At 42.6% G+C, this 26,256-nt stretch overlaps 1 protein-coding gene across 1 annotated transcript; it reads right to left on the bottom strand.

The window, feature by feature from the left end:
• Positions 1-22,300: 22,300 nt before the first annotated feature.
• Positions 22,301-23,740, bottom strand: LOC308678991 (general transcription factor II-I repeat domain-containing protein 2A-like; the record flags this gene model as incomplete). The annotated part of the gene is made up of 1 exon (XM_081346219.1): positions 22,301-23,740. The coding sequence occupies one exon, from the start codon at positions 23,738-23,740 to the stop codon at positions 22,301-22,303; it is 1,440 nt and encodes a 479-aa protein (XP_081202345.1).
• Between the last annotated feature and the right edge of the window lie 2,516 nt (positions 23,741-26,256).

Here is a 26,256-nt window from a genome sequence, read left to right as displayed (position 1 = left end):
GATTAGCCCTTGGGCCATATCAAAGTGCAAAGTTCCCACACAAATTGTTTCTAAAATTTGATAAAAGCAATTTAAAATGGAATTTGATAAAATACAATTTAAAATGAAATGGTAAATTCTATTACAATCTAAAATGAAATTGTAATAATGTACAAAAATTTAAGATATAGATAAAATATGATAAAATTATATTTCGGAGTCACCCTTGCAATCTACCCCAATCAGCCATATGCAGATCTCAGCTGGACCATTTTGTTTAAGTACTATGCTACGTTAAATGTTATTTTCAAGTTCTGGCTGGTCATAAGGTATGTTGTTTTGATATGGGGATCCCAATGGGTCATTCATTTGGTATATAGACCAAGATACCTGTCTCTCACCCTCTTATACAGGCAACAGTCAAATAGGATGTGAGCCAGGTCTTCTACTTCTGCTGCTCCGCAAATGTAAAGACGTTCATTATAGGGTATAGCATGAAATCTCCCATATCTGACCATTGTGTCAAGCTGTTCAAATCTTGCTCACGTAAATATCTCCCTGAGATGTTTTGGGAGTTGTGAGTTTAAATAACTGTCTACTTGAAAAGTACATTTGTATTTACTCAGCCATTTCAAGTTACCCACCTTACCAAGGATAGCTATATCAGTTTGTGCTTAATTCTTAATTCTTTGGGCAACTCATTTTTTGGATTGTTCTCCTGTTACACAAGAGACGGGAAGGCCACAACTTCTTACAAAATTTGTTAGTTTGGTGATCCAAGAGATTTGTGATTGTAGTTTTATTTGCTCTAGTAGGTGTAACTTGGGGAGCCTGTTATTTCCATCATTGTAACCCCTTCATCTAACATATTTTTAAATTTCTCTGAAATCTTTGGAAGATTACTTTCTTCCAGATATTTTACAGTTTTCTCTCTTGAAGTCTCCTCCTTATCATACAGTTCCTTACAGAATTCTTTAACTATCTTTTTTATTTCTTCATTTTTATATTGTAAATAACGTTTCCCATCGAATAAATTATGTATCTTTTTTTCTTTCTGTTTTTTAAGTTTATAAGCTAACCATCTTCCCGGCTTGTTGGCATTTAAAAAAAATTGTTTTGCTCTTTTTATCTGTTCTGCAATTTTTTCTCAGTCTAACAGACTTCTCTTTTTAAAGTCTTTTTTTGTGGATTTCTTTGCAGTTCTAATTCTAACTTTCCCAATTCTTCTTTTAATAATACATATTGCTGTTTTCTCTGTTTCTGTTTTCCTTGCCTTATACGTTATAGCTATACCTCTAAAGTGTGCTTAGCTGTATCCCATACAGAGTGAGCACCTGTTACTCGTCCCAACTTCTGCCAACCTAGCAGTTCAAAAGCACGTAAAAATGCAAGTAGAAAAATTGGGACCACTACGGTGGGAAGGTAACAGTGTTCTGTGCACCTTTGGCGTCTAGTCATGCCGGCCACATGACCACGGAGACGTCCTTGGACAAATGCCGGCTCTTCGGCTTTGAAACGGAGATGAGCACCGGCCCCTAGAGTTGGAAACAAATAGCACGCATATGCGGGGGAACCTTTACCTTTACCTATACATTTTGTGCTGTTGTATCTTTTTAAAATTTTCTTTGAAGAAGAATTCCATTTCTTTCTTTGTTAACTCTATAAATTCTTTTTCTTTTAATATGGAACGATTTAAAGTCCATCTTGGCCCTTTTTGTATTCTTTTCCAGGTCATTTTCAAAGGATTATGATCTGCCCATATGCCTGTTTCTATTTCAATGTCCTGTACTTTCATTCTCTTGTCAGCAGTCATCCAAATCATATCAATCCTTGACCAGGATTTTTGACTATTTGAATAGAAAATATATTGCAATTTTTGTGGGTTAACTTCCCTCCAGATGTCTTGGATTCCAATTCCCTCCACCATATCAAAAAATGTCTTAGGTAATGTCTTCTTCTTCCAGTTTTCCCTGTTTTGTTACTTTTATAATCAATTTTTCCATTATTTCATTGAAATTTCTTAGTAAACAGATATTTTGGTACTCCATTTCTATTATTTTTCTATGTAAGTTTTTGTACATTTTTTCTTGATTATTATTCGGTGCATAAATTGCCACTAATATTTGCTTTTGATGCAGATAAATTTCTACCATTAAAATTCTTCCTTCTTCATCTGAGTATACCATTTTAGAATCTATTGTCTCTTTAATGTATATAGCGACTCCTCTTTTTTTCTGTTGCGCTGATACATAAAGTTTCCCAATTTTTGAATATTCCAATAATTTATGATGTTGTTCTTTTATATGCATTTCTTGCAAACAGATTATATCCAAATTCAATTTCCATAATTTCCTAAAAATCTTATTTCTTTTAATTGGGGAATTCAGTCCATTTATGTTTACTGAGAAGATTCCATTTTCTTTCTCCATTTCCATTTATTTATATTTCGGTCTAGTAGATCTAGTAGTCCTTTGTTCTCTGGTAAATCCTTCATCCTCACCCTTTTGGTTGTCTTCCTCTTTCTGTTCTTCTGTTTGTGCAGTTGCTCCTTGGGTCCTCTCTTCTGTTTGTTTCTGCTCCTTACTCTTCCCTTGGCTTAGTTTCACTCCTTCATCTAAGATTGATCTGTTCCTCACTTCAAAATCTTCTGCTTTCCAAATTGAGTCCAGTCTATATCTTGTATTGTTCCAGTTTATTAAGATGCTTTCCGGCATCAGTCATCTGAAATTTATACCATTGGCAATCAGCTTTGTGGTCAAAAAGTGATACTGTCTTTGTGTGCCTCTAACTCTCTTGGGTATCTGCTTTAAAACCACAATTTCTTTATTTTTATATTGTATTGGTTCATCTCTAACTTTCCGTAGTACTTCATCTCTTGTTGTCTTCTTTGCAAACTGTACATGTATTTCTCTTGGCAGTTTATTTCTTCTTGCATAGCTTGAATTGATGCGAAATGTCTCATCTACCTCTAGCTGAATTGCTCCTCAATCTGCCTTCAGAGCGTCCTCCAGGATGTCAATAATCACATCTGCTATGTTTTCTTCTCTATCCTCAGGGATATTTTGAAATCTTAAATAATGTTCCACTTTTTCCATCTCTAAAGTCTTGATTGCATTCTCTAATTTTTCATTTTCTTGTAGTAACATTTCTATCTTTTTATCGTTCTCATCTGTTTTTTCTTCAATTTTGTGTATTTTCTGTTGATTTTTTATTATCATTTGATTCTGAGCTTCAAATTTTCCCTTTATATCCAAAATTTCTTCATTTAGTTTCTCCAATTTACTTTGTATCTTTCTGTGATTTTCCTGCATTTCCAGGTGGTTTTTTAACAATGTCTCTTGATTTTTTAACATAAGTTCTTGAATAAATTTTTAATGAAATCTGTGTTTCACTTTGAGCAGTGCTTATCTTTTCATGTTGAAACATTGCTTCAATAGATCCCTGTGTTGTAGGACTAGATTGTCCTACTGAGGGTGCAGAAGTTTTCTTCATAAGTCTAGTAATATTTGATGAAGTCATTTTATAGCTTACAATCTAAAGCCAAAGCAACATCTGTTTAGATTTAGCCAAATTCAATAAAAGTAGCTTTGAATCTCAATCTCACAGCAAGGCACTCTTATCATTTGCAGGTGTCCTTTGTCAAGGTTACTTCAGTCCACAACATTTTTTTCAATTCTCACAATATATCAGAAATTTCATTCTTCTTTTGCCACTTGGCTTATTTATCAATGTCCGATATTTTTAACAGAGTCTTTCCCCGTTTATAATTACTCACCGTTTTTAACTTTAATCCTTCTGGGGGTCTTTACTTTTCAGCCATTTCCCATCAGGGGCACAACGTTTATAATCCTCAAGGAGAAGGAAAGAGAAAATCTTGCTCACCCAGCTTCAGCACACAGTTGAAATTCCGCTGATTTATAGTCCTTTTCTTTCCTGCTGGAGATGACTATGGCTGCTAGATCTTGGCTGCCTTTTCCTTTGTTTTTCCAGAGGGTCCTACAGTTGATTCCGATCGGGTGCCCCCTGATCTGAACTCCTGAAGTATCCCTCTTCCTTCATTACCCTTCCAGGGCAACTTTCCGACCCTTTAAGGGTCACTAGACGAAGAAAAACCAAGCTGGAAAGCTTAGCACTGGCTTTTCCCAATTGTCCCAATAGCTGCCAAACAGGAAGTCCTCCCTTTCTATTCTCTCATCTAAGTCATTTATGAAGATATTGAAGAGTACTGGGCTTAAGACAGAACCCTGAGGTACGTCACTGCTAACTTCCCTCCATGTAGATGTAGTACCATTAAGGATTACTTTTTGAGTACAGTTTGTCAACCAGTTACAAATCCATCTCGCAGTAGTGCTGTCTATTTTTCTAGCTTACCAAGTAGTAGATTGTTTTCTACTTCATCAAATGCATTACTGAAGTCTAAATATACTATGTCCACAGAATTTTGCTGGTCTTCTAATTTAGTTTGTCAAAGAATGAATTAAGATTGGTTTGGCATCATATGTTTTTAACAAGCCCGTGCTGGCTTCTAGTTATAACTTTATTTGTTTCTAGATGTTTGCAGATCAGGTTTTTTATTATCTTTTCTAGTATCTTCCTGGGTATTGATGTTAGGCTAATTGGTCTGTAGTTTCCTGAATCTGTTTTTTTCCCCTTTTTGAAGATGGGGACCACATCAGCTCTTTTCTCATTCTCTGGTAGGTTCCCGGTGCTCCAAGAATTTTGAAAGATATTGTACAATGCCTGTAAGATAACATATGCTAGTTCCTTCAGAATTTTGGGATGTAATCCATCAGATCTTGGTGATTTATACTCATCAAGATCAGACAGGTGTTCTCTTACCTTTTTGCTTATTTTAATTTTTATTTCTAGTTTGTTTTTTACAGTTATATTTTTGGTAAGTTGGGCTATAGTTTCCTTTTGTGTGAAGATTGATGCAAAGAATGAGTTAAGAGCTCTGCTTTCTTTCTGTTGCCTGTTACTTTCTTGCCATTTTCTCCTTTTAGTGGAACAACTGCTTATTTGACTTTTTTCTTGTTATTTGTTGAAACAAACTTTTTTATCTTTGACTTTTGTTGGTTTTTCAAAAATCTTGTTTGAATTTTTGTTAATAAATAAGTCCAAGATACTCTTGGGCTTACTTTCTTTGGTCCTTGAGATATTTATTTGTCTTTGGAGGAATAAGTGGAAAAGATAAGATGAATCTGAATTTGTGCTATTTGCCCAGAAACCTTCTAACTCATTAAAAGCTTATTCTAGATCTTATAGATAAGCAGGATGAAACAGTTTTAGAGAACATTTGCTGAACCAGTTTCAGACCTTCTTGGAGGAAACAGTCCTGGTAACAATAATTCATGATGTCATCATCTCTAGGATTTACCACAATATGTTCCATTTTTAACAGCTTTTGAAACTATAAGAAGCCACAGTTGACACAGTGACCCAGTTATTGGCAGGTAACAACTGCTATAATTATACAACACTACTTCTTTGGTAGTGAATTCACTTTCAGTAGTGTTCCAGATACAATTTGTTCAGTGGTATCGAACTCTTGGTGACTTTATAGGCAAGTGTTCTTCATGCTACCCTTCCAGATACAATAGAAAATGATATTGTTCATTAACAAAGTCCTTTGTGTCTACGTATTCAAGTATTCTCAGGGTCATTTATTGGGAGGATAGGCGGGTGGTATATAAATAAATATAAATATAAATAATAATTCAATATCAGCTTAGTAGGTGGGTTACTCATTACTAATAAGGAATATGGTGCATATAAATAAAGCTATTTACATAAAGCTATTTACATGGGCATAAGGCTTATTTGATATTATTGTCCTTTCAAAAAACGTATCTTGGAAAAATTCCAGTAAGAAATGCTTAGTTCTCCTTCCCAAAGAAACATGCTTAGTTATTCAATAGAAAAAGATAAAAAGAGGTGGGAGAAAGGAAGAAACCAACAAAAATAGCATTTAATTATGTTGCTCACATAGAGAGAGAACACCATCTTTGAATGCACTTTTTCATGAAAAATATTATTCATTGTTGTAGATTGCTGGAGATGGTTGTAATCTGGATGATACTACTGAAGTTTACTTGATTAATGCTATATATACCAAAAGATAAAACTCACCCTGTGATCGTCGAACCACTGTCAAAAACCTTTAAGAACTTGTGACAGATGAGTGAAATCCCAAAAAATTGAAAGAAAATAGAAATTGCATGTGTCTTTAAAAATAAAAACAGAGAGGCTCAGGAAACTATAGATCTGTCAGCTTGATGTCTATGTAGGGCATAGTCTTTGAACATATTATCAAGCTGTGTGTTTGTAAGGATCTGGATAGGTATGCTACCAGTAAGAGGAACCAGAATCACAAATCATTGCAATAAAACACTAGAGGGCAGGACAAGAAACAATGTGTCAGAATCCATTTATATCACGTTTCATAAATGTATAGGTAGAACAATGTGCTTATTCTGGGGATTCTGCCATCTCTCCGAAGGGGGGGGGGGAGAGGATAGACTTTAGGCATCTTCAAACAACAGGGAACATTTGAACAAAAAGGGAAGCAATAACCATAAAACCAAGGAGAGTTCCCTTTCCCATGGAAGGGCCTGACATCTGACCAAATGGATGAGGGGAGGGGCTGAAATGGGAATGCTTTATATAGGATTGAAATGTAACTTTGTAAGATTCCGTCTTGTATTGCCACAATCGATTCCATCCTAGTAAACATTTTCCTTTTGGACTAAGCTTGCATCCAAGAGTTCTTATTTCCTAAGATGTGGATTGAGGTGGGTCCTGACAGTAGACGGAATCTGCTTTAAGAGTCAACCTGGAAGGGAAAACCTTACCAGGGGACTTTACAACAAATACAATGTTTGGCGACGAAGCAAGAGAGGAGGGAAGCCCCATGGAGGGAGAGTCTTCCCCCCCAAATGGAATCCCAGAGACAATGGGAAGCTGAAGCAGCATATTCTCCCAGGGAAGAAGCGGTGGAGCAATACGACCGAAAATCCCGATGGTTGAGGGGCGTTGGAAGGAAAAGTGAGTGGGAAAAGGCTTCGGGAGAAGTGACCCTGAGGCGGAGTAACCACCAACCGGAATGGAGGCAAGAGATGGAGAGTTCCCTGCACGCCAGTGAGGAGGAGCGGATCCTGGAAAAGGCCATTGATCTGATGAAAGCAACCCTGAGCTCACTGAGGGAGGAGAGAGCTGAAAATCGCAACCAAGGCAGCGCCTGGGGACGTAACTGGAAAGGTAACAGACGGGATCCAACACCTGAAACCCCGGGGCCGTCCAATGGAACAGGAATTGCTGCCTCAACTGTACCCACCCACCCCAGAACCACAGACGGGGACCAGGATGAGGAGCGATACCGGCCCCGGCGCAGACAACACTCCAGCCAAAGACTCCCGCCCCTGGAAGTCAAATTCAAGGGGGAGCCATCACGACTGGGATTTTTCCTAACCCAAGTCCTCAGCTACATGGAAGAGTACAGACGGGACATCCCCAGTGACAAAGCACGCATGCGAATTGTGCAATCTGCCCTGGACAGGACGGCTGCAGACTGGGTGGTGAACTTGCATGACTCCAACGCCCCAGAACTCAACGACTTCAACCGATTCATGTCATCTTTGAGGCGGTGGTTCGAGGATCCTTTGGCTGACCGTAAGGCCCGGGAGAGAATCAAAACGGTGAGGCAGGGAAGGCGAGCAGTGGCTGATTACACCCAAGAATTCTGAGCCATTGCCAGCAAGCTGAACTGGCCGGAAGACATCCTCCTCAGCCATTTCAAAGACGGTCTAAACTACGACCTGTATGACGCTTGCCTGCCTCGAGGAGACCCACCCCATCTCGACGACTGGTACATCCTGGCGGAGGAAGTGGAAATAGACCTACTGAAGAGACACCGCAGAGGAAAACCATGGGGCCGCCTGCCACCCGAGGAAACACGCGAGGGGGAAAAACCACCAACCACAGCCAAAAAATCAACAGGTTGCTTCAACTGCGGGAGAGAGGGCCACCGTGCTGCAGAATGTCGTTCAAAAGCCCCCCCACGAAAACCAGAGGCATCATCCTCCAAGAAGCCGGGGAAGCCCCAAGGCAACACAAAAGAATCTTCCATGAAGGGGACAGAGGCTGTAGAGTCCACAATTCCTGCCAGGAACTGGGATTGGACTCCAGCCTGCACCGCAGGGACGGTGGACAACTCGGAAGACAGCTCAGAGGGAGAACCATTGGTAAGTGGACCCCTTCCACCCATACTTAAGACAGTGACTATATTAGCTTCCCCTATGCCTGAAGCAGCCAAAATAAAAGCTCTGATAGACTCTGGGTGCATCTGCTGCCTTATCAGCCCAATGCTGGTGGAGAGATTGAGCATCCCAGTGAGGAAGCTAAAACAACCAATCTCTTTTAGTCAATTAGATGGGACAATAGCAGGGGGAGGACCAGCCACCCTAGCCACTTTACCAATCCACCTATCACTGGGGCCCCATGAGGAGGACATAACGTTTATAGTGGCCCCAGGCATGGAATGCCCAATGATTCTAGGACTGGAATGGCTGAAGAAATGGAACCCCGGGATAAACTGGAGGACAGCAGAACTCAATTTCCCAAAGGGGGGGCAGAAGAACTTAGACTCTAAAAGTACCCCCCCAACCCAGAGGGAGGAGACAGCAGCGGTGGGGAAAGAGAAGGGGTTACCAGAGATACCGGAAGAATACAGGGACCTGGCTGAGGTTTTCAGTGAGGAAAGAGCAGATGAGCTTCCCCCCCACTGCCCCACAGACTGCACCATAGAATTCAAACCTGGGGCAAAACTCCCAAAACCCAGGATGTATGCCATGAGCCCAAGGGAAATGGCAGAAATGGAAAGATTCATAAAGAAAAACTTAGAAAGAGGATTTATTGAGCCTGCCAAACCCAAAGTGGCCGCCCCGGTTCTGTTCAGGGAGAAGAAGGATGGGTCTTTTCGCTTGGTTGTGGACTATAGAAATTTGAACACAATTAGTGAATGTAATCTGTACCCCCTTCCCCTAATGAAGGATATGCTATCCCACCTATCGAAAGGAAAGATTTTTACCAAACTAGACCTGAGGGAAGCATACTACCGTATTAGGATTAAGGAAGGAGATGAATGGAAGACTGCATTCAACTGCCCAATGGGGTGCTATCAATTCAAAGTATATCCATTCGGACTGCAAGGGGCCCCCGCAGTCTTTATGCAATTAATTAATGACGTGCTGAGAGAGCACCTATATAAGGGGGTCCTGGTTTACCTCGATGACATCCTTATCTTCACAGAAACCAAAGAGGAACATATCAAACTAGTCAGAGCAGTCCTGAAGAAGTTGCGAGCTGCCCATTTATATGCTAAATTATCGAAGTGTGAATTCCATCAGGAAAAAATCGACTACCTGGGGTATCGCATATCTCCAGAGGGCATCGAAATGGACCCTGAGAAGGTCAGGGCAGTACTAGAGTGGGCACCCCCCAGCACACGGAAGCAATTACAAAGTTTCCTGGGGTTTGCAAATTTCTACTGCCAATTCATCCCCGCATTTGGCCAAATAGCCATGCCCCTCACAAATTTGTTGAAAATGAAGGGGGGGGTCACCCGTGAAACCCAGCCAGCCTCTGAAATGGTCAATGGAATGTCAAGCAGCATTTGAGAGGCTAAAGAGACTTTTTTCTGCTGAACCTGTCCTAAAACACCCAGATCCCGACAAACCTTTTGTAATACAGGCAGATGCGAGTGATGTAGCGGTAGGAGCCATACTATTACAAGAAAATGATGGGGGGACATTGCAACCATGCGCATACACATCCAGAAAACTCACAGAAACAGAAGAACGCTGGCCAATATGGGAAAAAGAGGCATTCTCGTTGAGGTGGGCATTACTAACATGGCACCAATTTTTAGAAGGAAATAAAATACCTTTCCAGGTCTGGACAGACCACAAAAATTTGGAAGCACTAAAAACACCCAGGAAGCTCACTCCTAAGTAAGCCCGCTGGTCCCAACATTTTCACCGATTCAATTTCACTCTCATACACTTACCAGGGGGCAAGAAGTTCCTGGCAGATGCATTATCCCGCATGCCCCAATATAACAGCACAAGAGTTACTGACTTTAAACCACTTGTACCAGAACAACAACTGGCAGCACCAGTCACCACCAGGGCACAAGAAAAAATGAAGCCGAAGGTAGATAGCCAAACTGGAATAGAATTCAGGAAGTCTTTGGAAAGTGATGAATGGTTCCAGAAAAATAGACATGTGTGCACAATTAAAGACGGACTGCCATGGGTGGGGGAGAAGCTATATATACCTGCCACACAGAGAATCAATTTCATGCAACTGTGCCATGATACAAAATCAGCAGGACACTTTGGCTTTGTAAAAACCCTACACTTAACTAAAAGGCAATTTTGGTGGCCATCTATGAAAAAGGACATAGAAAGCTATGTGGGTAGCTGTCAAATTTGCGCGATGGCCAAAAGACTGCAAGGGAAACCGCCAGGTCTGTTACAACCAGTGGCAAACCCCTCAGCCCCATGGAAAGAAATAGCCATGGATTTTATCGTAGAACTACCAGAAAGTAATGGAAACACCGTAGTCTGGACTGTCACAGATCTGTTCTCTAAGCAAGTACAAATCCCGACCGCAAAAGCATTAGCAAAACCTTTTGTACAGCATATTTACAGATTGCACAGGGTACCACAACGCATCATATCTGACAGAGGGGTGCAATTTACGTCGGTATTTTGGAAAGAATTTTTATCTCTCTTAGGAACCACCCAAGGACTGTCATCTAGTCACCATCCTCAGACGGACGGAGCTTCTGAAAGACTTAATAATATACTTGAACAATATCTGAGATGCTTTATTAATTTTCAGCAGTCCGACTGGACGGACCTACTGCTTTTTGCAGAAGTAGCATATAATAATGCAGTCCACTCAAGCACAGGTTACACTCCTTTTCAAGTAGCTACAGGCCAGAGTTTCAACCCAATACCAGAACTAACCCCAAAAGAACCGGTTATCCCTGATCTGAAGGAATGGATTGCTCAATTAAAAATACATGGCCAATCGTTAGGAAAGCGTTGGAAGATGCCAGAAAAGCATATAAGACACAGGCAGACAAAAAAAGAACCGATCCCACACCATTTAGGGTAGGAGAGATGGTATATTTATCCACAAAATCACTCCAACCCTGTAAAAAACTAGGACCAAAATATATTGGACCCTTTCCAATTAAAAGAATCATAAACCCAGTAACAGTTGAATTAGAACTACCCAAAAATCTTAGACGAATACACCCAACCTTCCACTGCAGTCTATTAAAGAGAGAACAACAATCACCACTACGAGCAAAAATCCCACCACCACCACCACCCATCATGGTGGAAGGAGAACAACATTTTGAAGTGAAAGAAATCTTAGATTCCTAAAAACACCATGGAACGATACAATATTTAGTGGCATGGAAACACCTCCCCTCCTCAGAAAATGAGTGGGATAACAAACTCCATGTTAAAGCACCTAAGTTGCTTAAGAGGTTTCATTCAGAATATCCGAACAAACCAGGCTAACATTTATATGTTTTCCTTCCCCACAGATGGACTCAACTTTTTTCTGAAAGGAGAGCCGAATGTCAGAATCCATTTATATCACGTTTCATAAATGTATAGGTAGAACAATGTGCTTATTCTGGGGATTCTGCTGCCATCTCTCCAAAGGGGGGGGGGGAGAGGATAGACTCTAGGCATCTTCAAACAACAGGGAACATTTGAACAAAAAAGGAAGCAATAACCATAAAACCAAGGAGAGTTCCCTTTCCCATGTAAGGGCCTGACATCTGACCAAATGGATGAGGGGAGGGGCTGAAATGGGAATGCTTTATATAGGATTGAAATGTAACTTTGTTAGATTCCGTCTTGTATTGCCACAATCGATTCCATCCTAGTAAACATTTTCCTTTTGGACTGAGCTTGCATCCAAGAGTTCTTATTTCCTAAGATGTGGATTGAGGTGGGTCCTGACACAATGGTTGAAAACTGATCAAAGAGAGAAGCAACCTGGAATTAAGGAGAAACTTCCTAACAGTGAGGACAATTAACCAGTGGAACAGCTTGCCTTCAGAAATTGTGGGTGGCCCAGCACTGAAGGTTTTTAAGAAGAGACTGGAAAGTCACTTGTCTGAGATGATATAGATTCTTTTGTTTGAGCAGGGGGCTGGACTAGAAGACCTCCAAGATCCCTTCCAGCTCTATTCTATTCTATTACCTCCTTCTTTGATATAGTTACTAGCTTAATTAGTCAGGGAAATGAGCTAGAGATAGCTTACCTGGACTTCGACAAATCTTTTAAGATGTTAAATTATGGACTAGATTCTGCTGCTGTTATGTGGATTCCCAGTTAATGATTGTACACAAAGAATGTTCATTAACCTCTCAATCTTCGATTCAGCCGTAAACAACATTCCAATATTGGCAAAATATATTTATTGATGAATAATGGTGTGAATTGAAGGAAACCAATTAGTAACAGCTTATAGTTAAAAATTTCTTTTCAAACTAGTTATTTAACTGTATTTTGGTAAGATTATCTTTAGTAAGATTAAATTGCTAAAAACTAATCACCACATTTAGAAAATTGCAACAATTGGTGGATAATTAAGTTCTAGTCTGTACCCCGATTGTAAAAGAGATTATTCTGTTTAACAAACAAGTTATGAATGCATTTGTTTTTCCTATTCTTTGTCACCAGGATTTAGAATCCATAGGTAAATGGAAATTCAGTTTAGCTAATATTGAACATTGGGATGAGGGTGATTGGAGCTTCCACTTCAGTGGTGTAGGGCAAATTTGTATTCCTTATTGCCCATTAATTTCTGGTATTGCAATTTTAAGTGTATTTGCTCTTTGTTTGCTTACTTTCTTGTTGGTTTAATGTATGCCACTCAGAGTTGGATAGCCATATAAATCAAATAAATAAATTAAATATATAGTTAAAGCCTTCAGTGATTTTTTCCCCTATAGTTCGTATAATATTCCTTTGGAAGCCCTAGCAATAGAGGAACAGATTAAAAATATCTTGAAAATCTGCATTGTATAGATTTGTGTTACACATCCCAACATAACATTGTGTCTTGTGTAATAAGTACAAGACTCATAATGTATATGTCTCTCTCTCTTTGGGTATATACTGCTAAGCTTGTAAGCCGCCCTGAGTCTTCGGAGAAGGGCGGGATATAAATGGAATTAAAATAAAAAAAATAAAAATAAAAATATACATATGAAGAGAGAGAGAGAGACAGAGACAGAGACAGAGACAGAGACATTATGGCTACATATAAAGTCAGCTGGCTATTCTTCCTTTTAATAAAGGAAGGAAGATACACTGGGAAGGATAATATGTATTTCAGGACATATTTGTCCTGTTCCTACAACATACCTAACTGAAGCTTTCAAAGATTAAGCATTTTGCCTAGACATCAAAAAGAGATCAATTTACCCAGTGAATTATCCTGATAAGGTTTAATTTAGCCCCAAAGAACTACAGAATTAACTAATCCCACCCAGTCATTTGGATCATAAGAACTGAATGTGAATTATTTGGCATAATTAGCCTTCATTAAAAAAGTAAGAATAAAGAAAGTTGAAAAAACAATAATCATTATAGAAATCAATACCAACAATTTGTTGTTGTTAATTGTGAAGTCGTGTCCGACCCATCGCGACCCTATGGACAATGTTCCTCCAGGCCTTCCTGTCCTCTACCATCTTCTGGAGTCCATCTAAGCTCACACCTACTGCTTCAATGACTCCATCCAGCCACCTCATTCTCTGTCGTCCCCTTCTTCTCTTGCCCTCAATCTTTCCCAGCATTAGGCTCTTCTCCAGTGAGTCCTTCCTTCTCATTAGGTGGCCAAAGTATTTGAGTTTTAGCTTCAGGATCTGGCCTTCTAAAGAGCAGTCAGGGTTGATCTCCTCTAGGACTGACCGGTTTGATCGCCTTGCAATACCAACAATGGCCATCACCAAACACATCTCCCAAACACTTCCCACTGTGGATGCCAAGTTACTCCTAAAACTACTTTCTTGGCAAAAGAGGAAGGGAGCAGTAATATAATGCAGTCTTGTTAGCTCTTCCTAGAAACACTGGATGCAAAGTCTATTTTTCAAATAGTGTTTTTTTTTTTAAAAAAACTTCAGTTAATGTTGATGTGTGAGGCCATCAACATTACCACTGAGGATTACCACTGAGGATATCTGACTGGATAACTAATTGATCGGGCTAAGTGTGATTTTGGGAATCAGTGTATTTTATCTGATGCTAGGTCAAATTCTTCAGATTTAATTGTATACCTGTGACTTTGCTCCAGTTCTCCAGTACTCTATAGAAAATCTTGATTAATCGTTTAATGAAAATGGGTTGTTTCATGATATTGTGTCAATGACAATACAGAAGTCAGCTTATGACAGTGTCAAGAAAGGTGAGAGCTATGCTATTATTTAAGATTTATTGGAAATTGTTTCTTTGGTCTTGATTCTGAAAATGTTTAATGTCAACTGAGAAAATGTTTAATGAACGTGAGAGAATCTTTTTTGTTGAGATAGATAGATAGATAGATGATAGATGATAGATAGATAGATAGATAGATAGATGATAGATAGATAGATAGATAGATAGATAGATAGATAGATAGATAGATAGATAGATAGATAAAGGTAAAGGTTCCCCCGCACATGTGTGCTAGTCGTTTCTGACTCTAGGGGCCAGTGCTCATCTCCGTTTCAAAGCTGAAGAGCCAGCGCTTGTCTGAGGACATCTCTGTGGTCATGTGGCCAGCATGACTGGATGCCAAAGGTGCACGGAACGCTGTTACCTTCCCACCGTAGTGGTCCCTATTTTTCTACTTGCATTTTTATGTGCTTTAGAACTGCTAGGTTGGCAGAAGAGATAGATAGATAGGATTCAACTAATTTAACAACTAGTTCTCTGAAGGAGGAAGGCAGAGAGGGGCACTTCCATGAGGCAAATGGGGGAGGGGGGAGCTGCCCCATGCACTCCCCAACTGCTTACTATGTCTACCATGTTCCGACATCCATCACGCCTCACCTGTTCGGTAGTGACTTCTCCCACTTTCTCCTTCTTCCTTCTCCTTTGAACGGCTGTTCACTCCCATTGCTGCTTTTTAAGTCCTGGAGTTTTGTCCAAAGCCTGTGAAGAGGTTATTTGGAAATGAAGTCCTGCAGTGATGGGGTGCGGTGTGAACTATTCCCTTCACTTTTTGACTGGCTCCGAAATGGCCAAACTAGCATGCATTCATGTGCCTCCAATCCCTTGCTTCCTGCTATCTGGCTTTGCATCAAGCAAGGGGATTGGAGGCACGTGAATGCATGCTACCCTGGAGTCTCAAAAAACTGGGTTTTTTTTCCCTGCTCCTGGATTTTCGCTGCCAGACTGTTTAATCTTCATTAAAGTTTACTTGATGCAAAATGCAGACACTTCCCATTCTGTATCAAGTAAACTTTAAAGAAAGTTAAACAGTCTGGCAGTGAAAATCCAAGAGCAGGGAAAAAAACACCCAGTCTCACGTATGGTGAAAGATTTTCACTGCCACTATTTAACTTTCTTTAAAGTTTACTTGATGCAGAATGCATATCCTTCCCATTCTGCATCAAGTTAAACAGTCTGGCAGCAAAAAAGCCAAAGAGAGTGGAGAGAAAAAAATCTGGTCTCACCTATGGGAAGGATTTTCACTGCCAGGAGTGGGGAAAAACACCAGACTAGCATGCAAAATCATGTGCCTCCAACCACTTTGCTTGCTGCAAAGCCAGATTGCAGCAAGCAAGGTTTGGAGACACATGAATGCATGCTAGTCTGGATGTTTTGGAACCAGTTCTCTGAACTAAAAAAAAAAGTATCGTTTCTGCCGAACCAGTGTGAACCGGCTGAATCCCACCACTAGATAGATAGACACACACACACACACACACACACACACAGAGAGAGAGAGAGACAGACAGACAGAGACAGACAGACAGACAGACAGAAAAAACTAACAGCAACAAAAAAGAGTCCCTCATGTTCATGAAACATTTTCTCAATTGATATTAATAAAGTTGTTCTAACTTTATAATCACATTCTATCTGACTTTCATCCCATTCCCCAAACAAATTTGAGTTTTTCTGATAGATAATACCAATAAATCGCCTAGCTTAAGTTCCTACACACCTGCCCTAGTGTTTGATTAAGCACTTTACAGCTCATAACTGAATTGGAACAGATCATAGCTCAACAAGGGAGTACATATTTTGCATGGAGAAAGTAGACAAATCTAAGAAAATCTGGAAATTCCTATATCTGAAAAGCATGGAAAATAATATTGACCATTAAGATACAAGAAAGTTCTTAAGTTCTGGACTTTGTAGAATGTTTGGCCTAACATAGTTACTTGCACTTAAATCTTCAATCAAGTGTGCTATCAAATCTCTCTCTCCTCCCTCTCCCCTTCCTTCTCCTCCAGTTAATTGTATTAGATCTTTTGTGGCTCAGATGTTTTGGCTGTGAAGACTTACAGTATGACACATCCACATATGAAACATCCACATATGAAACATATTATTTTATTGTTATTTAAAAGAGCTGTATGCCTGCCTATTTATGGATAGAACTCTGGTTGTATCCATATGAAGGGTTCTAGAAGAAAGGGAAATTATTTAGTCTAACTGTTGCTTTCTTGCTTTTTGTAATCAGCTTTTGCACCAGAGAAATTTCATGCAAGCGTGGGAAACATGTACATGGATGGGATGTACTGAAGGAGGAAATAAGGGAGTGTACAGGAATGATTGATGTCTTTATAAAGCAATGCTACCATCTTTCTAAGGTATGGCACTTCTGGACATAACTTTGCCAGCATTCTAGATTGTTGGCCACCCAGATGCTTAATTTGATCAAATAAAGTGTTGCTTGATCAAGAAGTCTCCGCTTGGGTTATCTGATTAGATTGATATGATATCTCAAGTTTAAGTAAGAGACTGGGACTTTACACATAAACAGTAAAAATGTTATTAAAACAAGAAAAATAGGAAAGGGAAAGGGAAAGGAAAGACTTCAGCTGATATTCCCCACCTGCAATTGCATTAGATTCCAGTCTCACAAAACAAAATTGGGTATGTTTTAAAAAGATACAACCATAGATGGTTCTCAGAATACACAAGTGTCATGTGAAGTTCATAATACAATAGTGGGGAAAAAAAGCAAAGATAGGAATTAAGAGACTTTGACAGACTAGTTAGGCGTTATTGGAAAGTATAAAAATCTTTGAGGACTGGAGATCATGGGACCCATTATGTAAAATGTGATATTTTGCATAGTGGGTGTCCCACTTCGATCTGAAAATAAGAGTTTGAATAGGGTAGACATGCCTGGATGTGTGAATTATAGCTTTTAGTTCAGAAAATAAAGACTAGAAAATATAGCTCTACAAATACACAAAATCCAGACTTGCTCTTCATCACAGAAGATCCAAACTCATGGCCAATCCCCATAAACAGGAAAGTAATGGAAATATTTTTGCACAGCCAACATTGCCCTACCTTGCTAGAAGTTGGAACACAAATTTCCCTAATTTGCTCCACTCCTAGACCCAGATGGAAAAACTGGCCCAAATTTGCTGAAAATCTTGATAAAACTAGAAAATGGATTCCATCATGTAGTCAGCACTATCATAGATTTATGAAGGCAATAATTGCCTTGATTAAAAGACATAATCCTCAAGGATTTAGAAGAGAGTACATCCCAGTCTGAAATGAAGAGACTAAATCTCCAAGGGTAAAGGATTTTGTCAGTCAGGCCAAATGCTTTCTGAGTATGCTTATCCCTTCTCTATTAAGGAAATTGGCACTGTCAATGATAGTCTGAAATGTGGTAAAGCACCAGGTTTCAATAGCATTCATCCAGAATTCCCAATAAACTCCAGGAGGGACACACAGAATTGGACTGATAAATTCCTTTCAGACATAGTTTCCCATCAGATTTTTTTAAAAAAACTAAAATAATATCACTTCTAAAACCTGGCAAATCACACAACAGAAGCTATTAAAAGCTATTGCCCTGTTGAGCTCCTGCTTCAAACTCTTGGAAAGATTAATAATAAATAGTCTAGATCCCATGATAGATGAACATCTGCCTGTAGAAATGCTAATATATATTGCTACTTCATGTATGATATGCCATATGAATAACAACAACAACAATAAGTCACAGACAGGGTGTTATGTATGCAGGCACCTGTATAGCAACAGCCACCAGGGGGTGTTTGCCTGACCGGTTTTGGCTGGAAACCCAGGTTTGGCGGGAAACCTAGGGCCAACCCCATTGGCTGGCCGCCTACCTGGCCAGGTATTTAAGGAGGCCAGGTAACTCTCATTCCTCGGTACGCTACCCCCCTTCCAATAAAGAGCTGAACACATACTCCGGCTGGCGTCTCTTCCTTGCATCGGACCCACTACACAATAGTGGCAACGAAGGTGGGATTGCTGCCGACAAGGAGCTGAAGTCAGTGGGGGAACGCTCCGCGAGCTGAAGGGAAAGGCATTTTCCTTCCTTCTTCCCCCCCACGACCACCAGCCGACCAGACCACACTGGTCACCGCATCCGCGACTCGAGACCCGAACCAATGCAGCGATGGCAAGGGCCGGACAACCCCACGAATTCGACATCCACCACCCCAAGACATGGGCCTGGTACCTGGCTCACGCCAAACTATACATGCGCTTCAATCAGATCTCGGAGGACGGCACGAAGGCAGCAGCCCTGCTCTGCATCGGGGGACCAGCACTCCTGGAGATTGCCGCAAACCTGTTCGCCTTGGAGGCCATCAACACCGTCGTGTACCAGGACCTCGTGGCCAAGCTCAATGCCCATTTCAGGCCCCAGCGTTCCAAAGTGGCCGCGAAGTCACAATTCGAAAAAAGGGACCAGCGCCCTGACGAGACCAGCGCCAAATTCCTCGCCGCCCTATGGGAAGCCGCCGTTGCCTGCAAGTTTTCGAACTTAGAGGAGTGGCTACGGGACCGGCTGATTTGCGGCCTACAAGACAGGCGGCTGCAAGAGCGCCTGTTCGAGAGAGAGGAGGTTTCACTCCAGGAAGCCAAAGACACCATCCTGGCCCACGAAGCGGCCTGCGGGGCCGTCCAAGCAGTCCAGGAGACCTGAACTGGCAACTAGGTGACTAGTGTCCACTGGCAGGTCGCCACAGGAGAGGACGAGCAGAACATTGACTTCCTCCAGTGGAAGGCGACCCCCGACCAGCGAGCCAGATGCCCAGACAGGCCCAGGCCTCCCAGCAATGCCACCAGCCCCCAGAAGTGCCCAGGGTGTGGTGGGAACCACGTGCGCAGCCTCTGTAAGTTCCGGGCAGCCACGTGTCGGGCCTGCAAGAAAACAGGCCACATAGCCGCAGTCTGTCGTAGCCGCCACCCCTGAGAGGAGATCCACGAGCTGCAACCAGAGAAATCGCCGTTCAAAGGTACTGGGCCCCCGATTAAAATGCGAATTGGCTACTTGAGGGCCGGCTGGCCATTAACTACACGGGTAGTCGCCGGCTGCTCAAACCCAAAATTAGACTAACAATCTGCTTGCAAGGCATCCCTTGCAGCATGGAGCTTGACTCCGGATCAGCGGTCTCGATCATTTCGGACGAGACCCTTTACTATATAAATAGCTGGAGCAAGCAGCGGATTAAATTACGGCCTACAAATTTAACCCTGACCGATTTTCAGAATTCGCCGGTCAAGGTAAAGGGGGAGGCTATCGTCTCGGTGGGGTTTAAGGGTCGCGAAGAGCACCTGGAGGTTGTAGTGGTAGAGGGCTGGAGAGCCAGCCTGGTCGGTCTAGACTGGTTTGCGGCCCTGGAAATCACAGTCTCCGGGATCCACCGGATCCAGGGGGACTCCGTCGAGGCCGTCTGCAAGGAGTTCGCAGACGTCTTCGACAGGACGCTGGGCAGGTACACAGGCCCCCCCATATCGTTCAAGCTTAACTCGAACATTCCACCCATTAGGGTCCGGCCACGGCGAGTCCCCTTTGCGCTCAAACACAAAATCGAGTGTGAACTGGATAAGCTGGTGGCCCAGGGAATCTTAGAGCCCGTAGATGGGGGGTGGGAAACCCCAATCGTCACCCCCCTCAAATCCAATGGGGAAATAAGGATCTGCGCCGACTACAAGTGCTCGGTGAACCACGCCCTAAACCCGCACGCTTACCCGGTCCCCACAGTCAGCCACATTCTCACTTCCCTTCAAGGTGGCACCATCTTTGCAAGGCTCGATCTTGTGCAGGCATACCAGCAACTCACGGTTACTAGGGAAACAGCTGACATTCAAACCATAGTAACACACAGGGGAGCGTTCCGGGTGAACAGGCTGCAATTTGGGGTCAGCGTTGCTCCTGGCATTTTCCAGGAAGTTATGAGAAGACACTCAGGGGCATCCCAGGAGTCTGCCCCTATTTTGATGACATCCTGATTGCAGGAGCATCAGCAGAAGAGCTGGCAGGTAGGCTCAGAGAGGTACTGTCCAGGCTGCGCACAGCTGGCCTCAAACTCAAGAGGGAGAAATGCAGTATAGGTGTTCCCTCCACAGAATTCTTAGGATTCAGGGTAGATGCCAGGGGAATCCACACCACAGAGTCCATGGTGAGGGCCATCAAACTAGCACCCACACCCAAGAACAAGGCAGAGCTACAGGCATTCCTGGGCCTGCTGAACTTCTACCACACATTCCCTCCACACAAGGCAGCCATTGCAGAGCCACTCCACAGGCTACTGGACAAGCAGGCAGCATGGGCCTGGACCTCCATCCATGAGCAAAGCTTTAGGGCAGGGGTAGGCAACCTGAATCGGTGAAAGAGCCACTCGGAACCGGTTCTCTCACTAAAAAAACCCCTGGGAGCTGCAAAATACGCGTGCGCATGCGCACGTGCATGCACGTGTGCAGAACAGGATTTGATTAAAGTGGAGCTTACCTAAGCAAGACATACACCAGAGAGGAGGCCGAGCAAATTTCCCCTGCCTTGCCAGGCAGGCAAACAGAGGCTTCAAACACACACACACACACACACACACACACACACAAACATGAGGAAAAGGTGCAGAGTAAATTTCCCCCTCCATCCCCAGAGGCGGAACAAAGCAGAGAGGCGAAGAATGTGGAAGGAAAGAAGATATAACCTTCAACAAAGCAGCTTCCATGTAGAAGAAACACATTTGCACTTATGTGAGCAGGCATGTCCCCCCACAATCAGCTCCCCCTCCCCCCAGCCTCCCCTGAGCCAAAAAACTCACCCTGCCTTAATTGCAGGCAAAACCTGCAGAAAGCCCAACCAGCCCATGCAGATGCGCTGCCTGCTCGCCTTTCCAAGGCACTCCAGCCCAGATTCTTTGCTCCCTTTTAGCTGGACAACCTTTAAAATTGGCTCCCCCCTCCTTCTCCAAGGCAAGCTGCCCTCCTCTCCATCCTGCGCCCCCACTCCCAAAGAGTTTGGCTGGCAGTTTGTCAATCACAGCTCTTCCTCCTCATCATCCCCCTTCCCCAATCTGGCTTCAGCACAGTTTTTGCCTGAAGAAGAGTTTTTGCCTGAAGAAGAAACGGGGCGCTCCCCCCCTTTTCCCATCACTTCTTTGGTGCGTGTTTGCTGGGAGCCCACCCAGATTTGAACACCCTGGCGTCCCCGTTTCTCACCAAAAACAAAACATTGGGAGCTGCAAAATTTATGAAATCAATGAACTTCTACAAAGAATTTTTTTTATTTCTGTATACATCAAAAACATTTTGAACTTCCAAAAAAAGTCGCTGGGTCGAAGGTTTACTTTCAAATAAAATACTCAATGTCCATTTGAGTCCTCCTCATATTTATTAAATAAAAAGACAAACTTAACTTTTCCCCATGCAGCAAACCCAAAATGCTGTCTGCTTGTAATTCTGTCCGTCCGCCCATCTGCCCACCCGCCTGTCTGCCAGTCTATCTGCCCATCGTCCTCTTGTCTGTCCATCTGTGCATCCGCCCGCCAGTCCATCTGCCATCTGTCCACCAGTCCATCTGCCTGCTGTCCACCAGTCCATCTGCCCATGCGTCCACTTGTCCGTCCGTCTGCTTGTCCACCAGTCCATGTGCCCGTCTGCCAGTCCATCTGTAGTGGAGTGTGCAGTCAGCTGGCAAGGAATATAAAAGCACTCTTTCACTGAAGAACATCAAATATATATTTGCAAAATAATAGCAAATTAAAATAATTATTTTACCTGGTTAATGTGATTTTTGCTTCTCAACATCAGCACACAGCACCTGCATATCAGGGCTGTAAGACGTCACCTTCATTTTTAAACAAGATTGCAGGCTGTTGTCTGTGAGGCATGAGCGATATTTGTTTTTAATGTAGTTCATATTGGAGAAGACCTGTTCACATACATATGTGGATCCGAAGATTGACAGGACTCCAAATGCATATTTCTTCATATTTCTGTATGTGCTGGGGAGGGCATTCCATGTATCAAATATAAGCTTGTCCTGTTTGGGAAGGTTTTCAATATCACTCCATTTGTGATTCAGTGAAAGACTGGCCTTCTGACGGGCAACATCTTCAAGAGCATCTGTCAAGCGTTGGAACTTTGATGCCCATATCTCTTTGTCGGCTATGTCTGCAAGTTCCATCTCCAGATCAGGTTGACTTACACCTGCAAATGCAGTCATATTCAATGCAGATGGATCGCTGGTCAGGGGAGTGACAGGGAAAGATAATGTATTTTTTTCCTCTTTGAAGTCACAGAATCGCTTCCCAAACGATGTTTGCATTGCAATGATTGCAGACTGCAAATACTCTGAATTTATCACATTGCTACCTTGTTTGAACTCTCTCAAAGAGGGGAAGTGAGACAGTGTACCTCTTTGTAAATCTCTGTCAAACACTGTCAACTTGCGTTCAAATGCCATAACTTCCTCCAGCAAGTGCAGGGCTGTGCCTCCTTTACCCTGAAGACTTGTGTTCAGCTTGTTCAGGTGTGCTGTCATATCTACCATGAAGTGTAGCTTTTCCAGCCACTCTGGATGTTCCAGCTCAGGATAGGTGAGCCCTTTGCTGCTCAGGTACGTTTTCACCTCTTCCAGACATGCAGCAAAGCGTTTTAGCACCTCCCCTCTGGACAGCCACCTGACTTTGTTGTGCAGCAGGAGATCAGAATACGTACTTTCCACCTCCTCTAGTAGCAAACGGAACTGACGGTGATTTAAACCTTGTGCCATTATTTTATTGACAATCTGAATGACAAGGTTCATCACTTCTGTGCATTCTGGAGGAAATGTTTGAGCGCACAATGCCTCTTGGTGCAGGATGCAATGAAATGTTAGCAGCTTTCTACCCAGCGACTTCTGCAGTAAAGCCACAAAGCCCTTCTGCGCTCCTGTCATACTCGGTGCCCCATCAGTAGCCACTGACACAAGGTGGGTGGTGTTGATTTCATTGGTTCTAAAATAATCCAAGATAGCCTCACAGATGTCCTCTCCCCTTGTTTGGCCTTTCAGTGGTATCAACTCAAACATTTCTTCCTGTGGCCCAGCAGAGTTCACATATCGGCAGAACAGCGCTATTTGTTCAATATCACCTGTGTCTTTGGATGCATCACAGGCAATTGAATATGCCTCAGCTGAATTGATGTCTTTAATTTGCTGTCTGGTGATGTTTTCTGCCATTTTTAGGGTTCTGTCTTTAACAGTCTTCGCAGAGAGGGGCATATCTCTGATTTTCTGCACAATTTCACTCTTGTTTTTGAAGTCTGAGAATAGATGTTCTGAAATCTTAATGAATGATTCCTTCATATATTCTCCATCTGTGAACGGCTTCCCATGCCTGACTATTTCCTGAGCAGCCACAAAACTAGCATATGTAGTTGAACTTGCAGACGTCACCCACTTCTTAAATTGATTCTTGCTCTGATCAACCTTCCGCATCAATTCTGAAACGGCTTTTTTTCTCTCTTCTCCTTCTGGGTATTTTTCAGCAAAGGCTGTGTGTTTATTTTGGAAATGTCTTGCAACATTAGACTTCTTGTTGTTTGCAAATTTCTCACCACATATTAGACATACTGGTAAACCAGTCTTGTCAGTGGTGAAAGCAAATGAATGTGCCCATTCATCATTAAACACTCTGTTTTCTTCCGAAATTTTTCTTCTCTTGGATGATTTGTCCATGGTTGGCCTATTGAGGGGCAAACAGCAAAATAAATCTCATGCTGGTGGGTGTCGCACGGTGGAAATTATAACCAGTATTGTGAATCAAATAATGTAAGAACCAGTTTCCTGCAAAGATTCTCCCCCCACACACAGAGCACCCAGCCTCCACTACTCCCCCCCCACCCGATGGAGCGTTCCACTGCCACTGCTGCTTCCCCCCAGGACAGAGCGCTCCACCGCTGCTTTACCCAGTGGCAAAGGTGGAGGTTGGGAGGCAGCGGCAGGACATAGCCCGGGCATGGCCAAGCAAACCGCAGCAGCAAAGCTCGTCCTCCCCCCACACACACTCAAGGTGCAGAAGGCAAGTGAACATGAGCAAGAAGCACAGCCAGCTTATTTTTTGAGAGCCATGATCCCCCCTCCCCAGCCAGCCAGCTCTTCATGAGTTTAAAATGGACATTAAAATGCTTCACCATCTTTATCGATATCACAAAAAAAGTTTAAGAACTTTAATTGTGCTTGATCAGGTGCACTCATTTTCATCCAGTCACTTATAGCAGGTTATTCTCTGTCTCTCTTTGTTTCTTTCTCTCTGTCTCTGTCACATTTCTATGTCCTGTTTTTCAAATATTTATATTAAGGATTATACATGAAAATAGTAAAAGCCAGTACAAACTATAAAAACCACAAATAGAAAAATACAAAAGAAAAAAAAGGGATGTGTGTGTGTAGAAAAGGAAAGAAGAAAGGGGAAAAAAACCCTTTCTCCTTCATCCCAAGTAAAAACAATTTTAGCAGCTAATCTACCATCTTTAAATACAGCATAATTGCGCCATACCTCATCTCTTAATTAAACATCAAAATATTTCATTAAAGTTCTTTACTAAAAGTCTAGTAAGGGCAACCACATATATTCATATTCTCCTTCTCTCTCTCTCTCTCCCCCCTCCCTGCCACTTACTTGGAAAGTAGGACAGTCACCTGAGGAATAAACAGGCCTTTTCTTTAGTCAGCAGTATTCCAGCAGTTTTCAAAAAAAATCACTGTTAAGAGACGAATACCTTTTTGTTAAGCCATTTTATTTGGTTGAGTTGCATTTGTGTTGTTAAGTGAAACATTTGTTTACTGAGTTTTGCTCCATTTTGCGACCTTACCACCATTGCTAAGTGAATCACTGCAGTTAGTATTCAGGTTGTTAAGTGAATCTGGTTTCCCCTTGTGACGGGTAGGCAGCCTTGGCTGTTTTATGAGTCCTGGGCTTAAACTCCCAGAATTCCTGAGCCAGTATGGAAACCTCTCCATTTCTCCTCAGCATGGCTGGCTCAGGAATTCTGGGAGTTTAAGCCCAGGACTCATAAAAGAGCCAAGGTTGCCTACCCGAGTCCTTGGGGATGGCAGCCCCACCTGCGCCTCCTTACCCAGGTTCTTAAGGTAAAATCCTTTTTAAAAAGCCAGCCTTTCACACAGGTGGCTGTGAGCAGCTCCAAGTTTCCCCTCAGCTGCTTGGGAACGAGTAAACGCCCCTCCCATTTGGTGACTGTTATTATTCATTTATAAGCAAAAGAAGAAAAACAGAAAAATCGAAGAGATAAAAAGGGGGAAAAAACAAAATACACCTTTGAAAAACTGAAAAGGAGGGGATGGGGAAGGGGTTCTCTGAAGGATTCTGAGGAGGGGGGTGCAGACGGAGAAGAACGGGGAGACACCAAGAAGGGGAGATAAGAGGGAGAGAAAGAGAGAGAGAGGAAGGGGGGAAAAACACCCAAATATCCCCACGGGGGTTATGGAACCTCTTTACAGATCTAGCAGGGGGCGGGGGGCCTGGGAAAAAGGGGAAGAAGTAGGGCTCTCAGCCCCGGTGACGAGGATGCAACGGGGGGGGGCGGGCGGGCGCCTTTCGCTTGCCGGGGCTCTCAGCCCCGGCGATGAGGAAGCAACGGGGGGCGGGCGGGCGCCTTTCGCTCGGCGGGGCTGGCAGGCGCCTTTCGCTTGCCGGGGCTCTCAGCCCCGGCGACGAGGCGGCAACGGGGGGCGGG

This window comes from Vipera berus, assembly GCF_964194415.1.
Source record: "Vipera berus genome assembly, chromosome: Z".
In the NCBI taxonomy this organism is placed as follows: Eukaryota; Metazoa; Chordata; class Lepidosauria; order Squamata; family Viperidae; genus Vipera; species Vipera berus.
Note: the sequence above shows the minus strand (reverse complement) of the source record. Positions and strands in the feature narration are given on the sequence as shown.